This window comes from Struthio camelus, chromosome 1, assembly GCF_040807025.1.
Source record: "Struthio camelus isolate bStrCam1 chromosome 1, bStrCam1.hap1, whole genome shotgun sequence".
Lineage (NCBI taxonomy): Eukaryota > Metazoa > Chordata > Aves > Struthioniformes > Struthionidae > Struthio > Struthio camelus.
This window is the reverse complement of record NC_090942.1, coordinates 13,583,377-13,595,982: the sequence shown is the minus strand read 5'-3', so window position 1 is coordinate 13,595,982 and position 12,606 is coordinate 13,583,377. Positions and strand designations below refer to the sequence as shown.

General features: G+C 41.1%; 1 protein-coding gene across 11 annotated transcripts in view; it reads right to left on the bottom strand.

The window, feature by feature from the left end:
* The window catches only part of MAGI2 (membrane associated guanylate kinase, WW and PDZ domain containing 2), a 757,526-nt gene that overhangs the window by 62,439 nt on the left and 682,481 nt on the right, over nt 1–12,606 (bottom strand). For 8 of the 11 annotated variants that reach the window (XM_068924402.1, XM_068924499.1, XM_068924945.1 and 5 more), the window contains 4 exons: nt 11,265–11,356; nt 5,711–5,903; nt 4,619–4,705; nt 2,386–2,634 (listed from right to left, as the gene is read on the bottom strand). In XM_068924402.1, coding sequence (XP_068780503.1) covers nt 2,386–2,634; nt 4,619–4,705; nt 5,711–5,903; nt 11,265–11,356 — 621 coding nt within the window. The remainder of the gene's footprint in view (nt 1–2,385; nt 2,635–4,618; nt 4,706–5,710; nt 5,904–11,264; nt 11,357–12,606) is intronic. The other 3 variants (XM_068924568.1, XM_068925098.1, XM_068924870.1) reach the window with 1 other exon arrangement.

Sequence of the window (12,606 nt, the reverse complement as noted above, 5' to 3'; positions counted from 1 at the left end):
TGTTTTCTCTTTTCATTTCTCTCCCCTTTCCCTCTCCATCTCCCGCAACCTCCAATCCTATCTGTGAAATAATTTTCTTGAAAAATTCATGATCAGCTTAACTGATTAATATGCATGTATCTCAGTGCCCTCTATGGGATATTTTTTCAATCTGATCTTCTGCAAAGAACTTCAAGTTGGCTATTATATTCAATAAAGTGTAAATGCAGAATCCCAAGTGGCTAATTATCCATGGTTTTGTAACAATATCATTTCTGGCAATCGTATGATATTTTAAAATTCAGCTGAGGTAATATGAAATGCAACACTTCTAATAACTGCATGATAATGAAATATTGTGAAGATGTTTTCTGAGATCATTTGGTATTGTGAGATATGGCTTTTCCAGTACTGTCCTATTCATTTTTCCCTTATGAATTTAGAACTGTGAAGTTCGGCCTTAAAAGCTAAAATGGTTTTCCTGTTTTCTCAAGAAACAGTTTTGGGCAAAAGAATGGTTTCTTGAAACATCTTTTGAATTCAGGGAAAAGACTGCATTAGGCTGCAACTTGCAAATGCCAGATTTTATCCCTTGTCTTGATTTTTCAGAAGTGGTTAGTGTTCACAGTTTCAGATGGATTTGGTGGGAGATGTGGATATCTCTCAGAACAAAGCCTTTAATCTTCCCCCTTCCAAGGGGCTCAGTTCATCTGAGTAAATGTAGACATCTAATGCAATTCAAATTACCAAGTGTGCACCTGTGCCTGTAGCTGCCTCTACAAAGGGTATGAATCTCCTGGAGGTCCTATATCATATTTGCCAGACCTCCTTCTAGATATCTCACATATGTAGGACATCCCAAATAGCACTAAATGCCTGCATTAAAGCAATAGAGTTGAGCTTCAGCTAATATTAGTTTTTCAGACAAGAAGTGTGCTATAATCGTAAAGGTCTAATTCTGCCACCCTCCTATGGTAACCTCCAGTGGTAATCTGAGACCAAACACAGCCTCAGCAAGTTCACACATGACACAAAACTCAGAGAAGTGTATCAGCATACACCGGATGGCTGTGCTGCCAGTCAGAGGGACCTGGACAGGCTGGAGAAATGGGCAGAGAGGAACCTCATGGAGTACAACAAAAGGAAGTGCAGAATCTTACACCTAGGGAGGAATAACCTCATGCACCAGTACTGGCTGGGAGCTGACCTGCTGGAGTGCAGCTCTGCCTAGAAGAGTGAGGGTCCTATTGGACAAAAAGTTCAACACGAGCCAGTAATGAGTCCTTGTGGGAAAGAAGGCCAATGGTATCCAGGGGTGCACGAGGAAGAGCGTTGCCAGCAGGTCAAGGGAGGTGATCCTCCCCCTCCGCTCAGCACTGGTGAGGCCACACCTGGAGTGCTGAGTTCAGTCCTGGGCTCCCCAGTACAAGAGAGACGTGGACCTACTGAAGCAAGTCCAGCAAAGGGCCTCAACTATGATGAAGGGACTGGAGCATCTCTCATACATGGAGAGACGGAGAGAGCTGGGATTGTTCAGCCTAGAGATGAGAAGTCTTAGGGAGATAAATATCCAATGGGAGCATGTAAAGAGGACAGGGCTAGACTCTCAGTAATGCCCAGTGGCAGGAAGAGAAGCAGTGGGCACAAACTGAAACTCAAACACAGGAAATTCCACTTGAACATAAGAAAACATTTTACTGTGAAAGTGGCTGAACACTGGAACAGCTTGCTCAGAGAAGCTATAGTCTCCATCCTTGCAGATATTGAAAACCCAGCTAGGCATGGTCCTGGGCAATCTGTGCTAGCTCACCCTGCCTGAGCAGGAGGTTGGACCAGATGATCTGCAGAGGTGCCCTCTAACTCTGACTATTCTGTGATTCTGTGAACTACGTACTATCTACAATTCAGCCAGTTAAAAAAAATCATTCTCCCTGCACCTCTTTCTAATTTTATTTTCTAGTTCATCAGTGTCCTGACTGGACAGTTACAATCACAGAGTTTGCTTTGATCTCAACTTTTACGTCAAGTTTCTGAACCTTATCTTCATGAAACAGTGTAATTTAGTAGGGGGTGGTAGCAATCACTTGTTTACACAGCTCTAGTGGTTACCTGCAGTGTCTCTTTGGGACACAGGAACAGAAAAAATCTACTTTGTGGATGAATTTTACTGTACTCTGACAGCGCAATGGGTATATAAAACACAGTGCCTCAGAGGCCAGAATAACCTTTGTTTTTGTCCAAGACTCAACAGAAGACCAGGGTCCCTGGAAGCAACTTGGAGAGTCTCTTCAGCTTTAAATTGTGCAGTCATGCAGGGATTAATAAGCAGGTGTCAAGTTCTAGTTTATTTTCTTTTACTTGGAGTAAAATGGGAAAAATAAAAGCTGAAAAATGTGATTTACTTACTTATTGTGGACCCAGATTCAGGCCGGTTCAAGGAGCTGATGATAACAAAGCCAAAACCTTCATTCTCCTTGCGGTGGATCACAACATCATTGGTTTGTAAGCTGTGAGAAGTAAAGCCCTCTGGGGGTGTAGCATTACTACTAGAGACAGCGTGATTACTGTTAGCATAAGTAGCGTAGTCACTTCTTGGAGAACTGTGGTGCGTAGACACTGAGCCTGGGCTTCTGCCATTCTCTGGGCACGGTTCTCCTAAAACATAAATCATATCAGTGTTACATTCTGCTCAGCGGCTCTGTGACTTACAGTACGTTTGCTAATGCAACATGAATACAGTTGACTGTCTATCGCCCCGACTACTGTAAATATTAAGCTAGGAACCGTAACAGATGCAGAGAGACAGGAATCTACATGATTATGCAAAGCATTCAAGGGCAATCAAACAAAGCAAGCATGAATGCTCACTGCTAAGCTTTCTACAAGAGAGGAAAGGAAACTGTAAGAAACAGTGGCTATCTGGACTGCAAAAATGTTAGCAAGCACTATTCCCTTGTCTACTAGTTGAACTGTCATCGAGAGGAAAATGTGACATCTAATCCAATATAAATTTGTGTTTGGTTTAAAAGAATTTAAGCAGGCAGCTAAAATAGAGTAATTAGGATTAGCTGCATAATGATGTTCTTACAAGTTGATTAGCGTGCTCAAAAGATATACGGAACAGAGCAGTTATACAATGAAAAATAATCACAAATAGTTTTTTATGTGGGTGTAGTCGTAGAAGCAGTGCTCATTTAAAGACTGAGAAGATGCTCTTCTGTGAACGAGTCGAAAAGGGGAGAAGTGAAAATGGAGTCCATACTTCGGTATTGCTTTATAGTAACTGGAACATGGAACAAGTTCAATCTTGTGGGATCAAACAATTTTTTAATACAAGCATTGTGGTAATCAGAAACGGTAAAGTTACACCTTCAGATGGAAAAAAAGATTCTTATTCCTTGAAGAAGCTGCTTACACAAATCGTTACTTATTGGCAGTTTTAATACGCTACTTTCAGATAAATATAAATAATACATTTTCTGTTCACAGCGGTGAGAGCGGCTGAGTCATTCTACACAACATGTGAAGAGCTCACACATACACACATACAGCCTAGGAAGAGCGCTTACAAGTTAGACCTTCAGTGTGTATATATTAATAAAATAAACATCCTCCAAGGTCAGGCTGCTGTTTTCTCAGTCAGGTGTGTCCTTTAGCAGTCCTTGTGCAGCTACGAAATAAAGTGATTAGAGAGAATGAGAAGGAAGAAAAACAAACAATTATTATATTGCTATATTAGAATTGAAAATCTCCAAGAGTTATTGAACCAAATCTGCAACTAAACGCCATAGTCAGTGACAAGAGAGATCTCATTTTCTGGCTGTCATGTTTCAGAAAACTGAATACTGGTTTTGTCAGTATGGCTGCAACAGAAAGGAAGTTATCTTACCCTGCTGAATGACCAAGAGCTGACTTGGCCATAAATGAATGCCATTAGGTACAGGAAAAGAAAGATAAAGGAGGAAAAGTTTAAACGTCATTTGATTGTCAACTGTACGACAGATATGCATCAGAAAAATTACATTTTGCTTCTGCCTATGAAGAAATGGCATTTCAATTCCTGCTTTTCCGAATACCACACTTGCCTAATCAAATGTTTTCCAGAGCCTGAGAAGGGCGATTACCTGTTGGTGCAAACGGTGATTCCAGGCTAGGGCTGGGTAAGACATTCGTCAGGCGGGTAAGGAAAACCCCAGCGCCCTTGTTGTATACCTTCACGTTAGTGAGCAATTCACATTAAATCTGATATGTTAGTAAATCTGATATGTTTTGCATTGTTCAGTTACACCCCACATCAGTCATTTTCAAGTTTTTCCACAAAGCATACGTTGCATCACAGCAAACTAAAACCCTGTTCAGCTCCAGAAATGCTTAGACATCAATGAGTTACACACTCTACTCCCCAGTGCGGCACTCCTGAGGCCCAAGAGAAACTCCAGGTCTTTTACTAGCTGGCTTCATCCTCTGTGCCAGGAGACCAGCGCGCGCAATAGACCCTCTTATTTAACGGTTGGCAAGCAGCGAAGGCCGACATCCACTCCGCGCTAGCCCTCACCGTTACTAATTTTGCCTGCCGAGGGCAGCCTCTGCAGCCGGCTGGCCCAGGCAAGGTGCTAATCCCAAGCGCTCAGCGTATTACCTTGGTTATTGGCCGCTTTCCTAGCGCTGGGGGAGCTGCGAGGGGGCGTCGCGCCGGGTGGAAGGGGAGCTTTCTGGCTGGAGGACTCTGGAGTCAGTAACAGAAGAAAGTCAGTCCCGAGAGAGCGCGGTCGGCACAGAGCTGGCAGTGCCGCGGCGGGAGGGGGACTGCGGACGAGCAGGTGAGCGGGAGGGCGGCTTTTGGGCACGGGAGCGAGGGGGAAGGGGATCAGCGGACGACAGCGGGATCTAGGGCGTAGGCAGGAAAAAGACAGGACAGGCTGAAAGCGTGGTTTTGCTCATTTCTGATCCCTCAGTGAAGTGCACTGAGCACAAGTGTTTTATTGTAAAAGCCATTAAACAAAGTTCTGTCCTCCAATAAGCAAAGATTTTAATGCAACAGGAGCAGATCCTCAGATTAAAACTTTATTAGATGCTGCCACATATTTTTTCAAAGTTCCAGTCTTCAATAATTGACACTGAGCTAGTCTAAATGTTTAAGTTGCTTCAGATTCTTTGTATTGTTTTAAATTTATTCTCCGACTGTATCTGCTTGAAGGGAGGAACCTGCCCTGTTCCTGGTAGCCATTTATGCAGTACAGGAAGTTTTCAGCCAGCTTGTGTTGAAGTCAGTGGGAAAAACTCCACATGACATCAGTGAGACCAGAAATGGGCTTTGAACACATACAAGTGTGAAATGAGTCCTTGCCTCAAACAGTTAACAGTCTTTAAGCCTTTCTCTGATTGCTTATTCACACTGTCAGCATTAACTTATGTGAACGTTTTGTCCCAAAAGGGTACACAAGAGGAGACAGCACAGACCAAGACAGCATGGAACAAATCCAGAGCACTCACGATCACCACACTGGGGCTGCCAATGTTATTTCTACTTCTGAAGGAAACAACACTCAGCTGTAGTGATTTTGTCACAGAAATGAGGGACAAATACTTACAATTATTCATTCTTCAAATGACACAAATATTCACTTTAATTTTCATTTTCACTGCTTTTTAAATAAACAGCACCTGTCATTTGTGCTGAGAGCACTGATTTCTATTAGTCTTTCCACCTTTCCCAGTCTTCTTAACTCACCCGTTGGTAGCACTTTTCTCCTCACAGTAAGATTCACTTGGCCATTTCGGGCGGCGTTATGCATAAGATCAATCACATATCGGTGGGTTTTGCCGGCCACTGGAATCCCATCCACATACACCAGCTCATCGCCAGGATGGAGACGACCATCTCTGTCTGCCGAGCCCATTGCAATTACTGCTCCAATCAGGATCTGGATAGCAAAGAAACAAAAAGCCCACCATAGGCACACTGTGCGCACACAAATACAGAGCCTCCTGTTTTGTCCCATGGGATTTCCCCTTTCTGTTGCAATTAAGTTAGTGATTCAGTACCAGGTGAAAAGACCTTTGAGTGCTTGAAAGATGTGCTCCTGTTCTGTGGGTGTGATGCAAGATGTTTTCTTACCGTTGCTAAAAAGGGAAGATGTTTCTCACCTGGTAGGAGTGACACACCTGAGAATCCTGATCTAAGGATTATCTATACTTGAAATCTTTAAATCAGGACACTTAAGCAACAATGAATTTCTATAGATGACATTATGTAGAAAATCTGAATAAATAAATACAATTTAAGGCTCTTTTGACCTTAAATTAATGAATCTACATATTAGTTATCTAAGGTTCCTAGTTGCTGTGTGATGTAAGCAGCTGGACAAAACACACCTAAGGTGTGAAGTGGAAGGGATCCCACCCACAGAGTTCGCTTCAGGTTCCTCTAGGGGGAAAAAATATGCTATATCAAATGTTGCTGCTCATAATAAATAGCTGCTCAGGTAGCCATTGATCAGCAAAACGCAAAAAGAGGAAAAATGTCAGCTTACTCTGGGCAGATGTTGTTTTCCCAAATCGACATTTAAATGTAATTTGTATGGAACATATAAACCAGTAAAAAATCTGTTCTAAACCTTTTAATGACTTTCTCCATTTTCTATGCACAAAAATTCTCATAATTTATTAGACAAAGAGATATCTATTTTCCCCGTGGACTGGTGATAGAACAGTCGAGATTGATTTAAACAAAACTAGCAATCTTTGAATGAATATTACAGTATTCACAAAGTGTGTTCCAAATTTTCTTTTCCCTTGTTCAATGTTAGAGTGAGCATAGAATGATGGATGTGACATACTGTGTGACAATCCACTTTAAATAACAAAAGATAAAAGCCATCAAGTACTGCTCTTCACGGCGAACTACAAAGCCTAGATGTGGCAGTCATGCAGGTGATCTTGTTTTCTCAAGGTCTTAGCTGCCCAGTTGGAAGCATCCCAGCAGAGTATTTAAATGAAACTCCCATGTGGAGCCTTGAGAATTTTCCCCGGTCACCTTTGGCTCATTTTTGCTTCCAAAATGTAAGAAAGAGAAAACAAGGTACAGCCTTTTCCTTCTTCCTGCTGTTCTTAGATTCCTGTTAAGCAGTGCCAGGCTGAGTTTGCAGAGATATTCTTTTTGGTTCTCCATTCTGTTCTTCAAACAGTGAAAGAGTATGCCTCAAAGCTTTGAAAAACGCTTTGTGCAAAATCCAGCTATGAAATATACATTTAGGCTCTTTTACTGGGCAACAAAATGCTATCTATGTTTAGGTAGATCTCCACAGAGTATTCTCAGAACATTTGGATCTGTGAATCTCAAATGAGTAAGAATTTTTGCTAGTTATCTTGGAAGGAGATGGATGTTAACTCACTGTAGCTTGGAAGATTCGTAGGGAGGAACTTGCTCCTCGCTTTTATTATTTATATTTTCTTCATAATTGATTCTAGGCTGACAAAGTATTGAACAATTTGTTCATCTTTAACCTTTGGAGAAACACAAATGCAGCTCACAGCATGGCAGGTCATCAGTACTTCCTGCAAAGTCCAAAAACTCCTTTTAGTTTTGACCGATCTAAATAATCAAATCTGATCTTTCCCTTGGCTATATCCATAGCGGAACATGACTGTGTAACCGACCACAGTGACGGAACTGACTCCCGAACATAAGCAGTAGGTTCCTACTTTAAACTCTGTGGATATGTGCGTTTGCTAAGATGATGGCCGTTGTATCTGTTGTTGGGTATATTTCAGGGCAATATTTAATAGCAAGAATAACTTGGTTTTCCTTCTTTTTCATTTTCTGTATCTGAACTTGTTTCTTATCTACTGTCTGCTCCATAGCACGGCTAAGAAGTTTCAATAATAGCTATAAATTATACAAGCAAGACACAAACAGAAAAAAATTGTCAGGATTATATTACCTCTGTGATATAGTTTCATACTTGTGTGAGAATGCCTTGAATGTATGGGGAAAAGGATTACAACGTTTCTGCAGTAAAGACTATGAGGCAGAGAAAAAGGTGTTTCACCTGTCACTCAAGTTTAAATATGAAAAGTGTTGAGATTAGGAAGATTGTGACAGAGCATAATCTGAAATCGAAGCCTGGGTCTATTAACTCATACATGTTAATCTCTGTTTTGATATTGAATCTCTTTATGATTCTTGGTAATTATTTAACTTTGTGATTCAGTTTCTCTGGATAGAACACAGTTACTTCACAGGCACATAGTGAAATTAAGAAATAGACACAAAAGGTGTGATTCATCTCACCTAATTTTAAGAGACTATGATGTTTAAATTTAAGATAATCATCTTTATCTAACCACTGAGAAAAACAGGAACTCCTAAGGTGCAGTTTGCATTATCCTAACATTTTGCTCTTTGGACAGCTACACAATGTTTTAGAAATGTTTATTTCTTAGCACTGATCATTAGAGGAATCAAGATATATATCTTACAGGCATTTAATATTAAACTAGATGAATCCCAGCCAACCCGTTTTGAAGTGAAGAGACTCTTAGTCTAATTATGTACACGTTCCTGTGATTTTCCATTTGAACTGTATGAATGTATCCAGAATACTTCCCCCTTTTGGGACAGTGATTATCATCTTCAGTAAGGTGCCAGGTTATGCACTGGTTGTGACCTTTCAGTGACGGTTCTGAGTTAGATGTTGGGTGTGTGTCAGGAGCATGTCACTGTTATAATTCACTGTAACATCGCCAGACTATTTTAAACCCCTCACGTTACTGGCAGATGTGATAAATACATATGGTGGTATGATCTTACGAGATTTGAAAAGTGATTGGAACTAGCACCACCCATAATCTTGACCCTCGAAATAGCGTGATAAATGTAACTTTTCCCTTTGGAAAGCATCTTTGTGCTTACAAATAAAGAGAGTACTCCACCTGCACTTACTCCTTCAAAGGAGCCAGCTAGACTGTATAACTAGAAGCAAAAAACTATGCTACAGTCCCTCTACAGTGCCAGTATCATTGTTTTGAAAAACTTTATGCAGATTCTACTTCTTTGAGAAATTTATTGCCTTATGCTGAAGAATCCATACTCCTTTTTAGAAACAAAACCACAAAGACAAAAGGCAATGAAAGCTTCCTTTCGTTCTGTGTTACCTGACCGCACAGCAGGCGAGTTGAGACAAACATTTCAAAGTGTCTTAGTTCTTGTTTCATAGGATACACAGGGGCTTGGAGGACAGGCAGAAACTGCCTCTCCTTTTCTGGAGGTGAAAGGAATAGGAGGCTGCAGGTGGGCTGTCCATGGGGGAGCAGGGAAGCAGTGAAGGAGAGAAAAAAGAATTCAGAAGTCTTGCATTTTGAACACAAACTAGATGAAAACTTAAAAAAAAAAGAAAGTGGAGTTCATCTGTCTTCTTTCTTAATGAGGAATTTAGGCAGTGAAAACAAGTAAATGGGCAAAAGAGAGAGCTGAAAAGTGCACCACTGCAACGCCTACCTGAAGGAACCTTTTTGCAGTGTAGGACCCTCAGCCTCAATTTAGGTTCTCATTTATTCCCAGGGACTTTGAGACGTGGTTTGTAGGGAGACATAAAGCCTCTTACATGCATACGTGTGGGGGAAAAATGCTTTTGTGTTCTCAAGCCCTGAAACAGAGGCAGCAGCCTTGAAGCTAAGTGCAGGCTGAGAGCAATTGTTCAGCAGGACACCTTAGAAGGTCGTTCACATAAAGAAGCATTTTTAGCCCTGCTCTTCGAAAATAGTAAGGTGCTAACCTGTAGCTTGGAGGGAGTGAATAGCTGTGCAATTGGTATCCAGCTATGACTCTCTGTCTGGCCTTAGATAGCTAAGCCAGGTTAGCCCTTTGCTGAAAAGAAAGTAGAAAGAACAGTCCTTTATTGAAAAGACGCTAGCAAGAACTGCTTCCTCTGCAACGGTGCGTAGAGCATGTAGCTGGGAAGCAAAAGACTCATTTCCAAATTCCTACTCTACTTGATTTTTGAGCAGAGACATAGATTCAGATCTCCCACAACTCAGGCAAGTATTCCTAACCATCAGAGTTTTGGATATTCTAAAGTGGTTTTATCTTTCTCCTTTAGGTTGAAAGTATTCCATTTGATATAAATAATCAGCTCCTGGACGAGGTATTTGAGCTGCACTTTTTCCTGTGAGAATGCTCTAAACCTCAAAACTGCAGAGCCAGATACTTAGTCCTAGTGGCTACTTAATCATCCATTTGTAATGGAAAAGGTACGAAAGGAGAGACCAAGAGAGATTCTTCCCCAGAATATTCAGCAACCTTGTAACCAGGGACACTTTCCTAGCAGGTGGGAAATGCCCGTAGGTGCTACTGTTTGAAATAGGTAGAGGGAGACTGCAGAATCTTCCACTAGCTCCCATTCTTTGCAGGATAAAATGGGATATTTAGATTTCCTTTCTGGCTTCATCCAGGGGCGAGCTTTGAGAATGCATATTGCTGGGGCCTTCCAGAGAAGACAGGAAAAGCGTTAAGCTGGAGAACGTGAAGATGGCAGATCAGTGGCACCAGGTTTTATGTGTGCATGCTCCATGGCAGAAAGTTAGATACCAGAGGGACTTCAAGCACACTCTAAGTTTAGATGATGAAAGAGTGTTGTTTTGGTACTGAAGTCCTTGTGTAAGCTACACCTTGTTCAGCTTTGAAAATATTTATTCCAAAATGTAGTAACTGTGTTTCAACTGGCATTTGAAGTACACTTGTAGAATATAGTGCATTTGTTTCATTTTAAAGGAGGCATCTGTAAACTATGAATATTTATCCGTAGTTCGATAGATGTTGACAATTTTAAAATAGAGGAACATTTTTTTTTCTCAGATACTGCTGTGCTGATAAGTGTCAATGCTTGAATGACAATGATATTATTCTGTATGAACCTGAATATAGAATATGCAAACCTATCAACCACACATTGTTCCCAGAGCGTTCCACTGTGGTAACACAGGATGCATAGACTACATTTACATGTAGTAACAATGTAGGTTGTGATATCAAAGTGTTAGAAGCATAGATTTGGGATTAGTCCCCAGTGACAAGCCCCAGTTACATCGTGAAAGTCATTCTGAGTGAGTAACTCTGTTTGCCCTCCCAGAGACATACTGTATAACACCTTTATATTACCGTGTTTATATATACATCACTGCTTACTAAAATATATTCTTTGCACTGTCTGATATTTCAGTTATGGGGGTAATTTTTACAAAGACATTAGAGTTAGTAAATGGAAAGTTAGGAAGAAACAACTCACAGGCTGTCCAGGTTCATCTCCTCCCAGGATTCGGAAGCCAAAACCAGACTCCATCCTCCGAAGGTGAACATCCAGCTCCTTGTAATCAGGACCTGGTTTAAAGGGAAATCCCACTGAGCGATGCATTTTTGTTTTGTCCAGACAATTTGTGCCATCTTCCCTCCCCGCTTCTGCTCATTGCAAATGGCTAATGGCAGTCTGTTTAGAGCCGGTGGAAACAAATGGAACACAACGTGCTGTACACGGATGGAAGACACTTGAAAATGTAGGTATCTTGGAAGATGATTATGTTCAGTAAAATATACTAAACCCAAACTAGAACACATTCATAGGAGAACAGTACTGGAAAATTCTGTCCAAAATGAGGTTATAATGATGCCTTCTTTCTAAGACTGACAGCATAATATTTTGCTGTTCAGCCATCTCTGGCATTTAATTTGTACTTTCCTTGCTGTCCATTAAGACCTAAAGAGAATAAACTGAAATGGGAGATAAAGATACATAGAAAATTAAACAGTCCAACTTAGAGAAGATGAATAATCATCACAGAACATTTTTAGTTCCATATTCAAGTATAAAACAGTATATCTTTTATATAATGTAGCTTTTCAGTACTCCACTGTCAGGTAATACCTTCAATAAAGAGTTTTGAGGAAAGCTAGCATTATAAGCCTCTGAGTCCCAGGGTTTAAACTGAAAGCTAACATCATTGACTTGAACTCCTTAATGCTACCCAATTAAAGTCTCAACAGCTTTATGAATCATTACAATTATGCTTCCATGTGCTTGCAAAACTTGCCTGTAAACATATATTCTGCTCTGGATTGTCTCAGTTCAGGAACGTAGTGCTATTTAACAATGAGCTACTTATAAAAGTCCAGAGCAGTCTTTTGTACAAATTGCACTCTGGTCTATAAATTGTGACAACGCTTTTGGCCAGTGCCAGCATTTTGTCAGCCTCAAAGATAGGAAGGGGTGAGCAGGTTTATTTCACCAAACTCTTCATGATGTCTCCAATTGTGCCTGGTTTCCCTAGGAGGGTAGGGATTACAGATGGCTGAAATATGGCACTTCAGCAACTCTCATTTACAAAACCCCCATCAGAGCAGTCAGTGGATGCTTTGCAAACTATAGTTTGGAGGATCCGTCTCGACTGATGAGCTCTGGTGACTGCTGTCTCTTTCCCACGTTTTAAGGTGATGTGTGCGGCATGCTGGGCAATGCTAATGGCGAGGAGGGCGCAGCCTTTGGATGCTGCTCAGTGGATCTGAGCCAGAGCGTGATCCCCTTCCGCTCATATCTGAACCACTGATTCAGTCCGAGGCAGGTCTTGCAAAGAAAG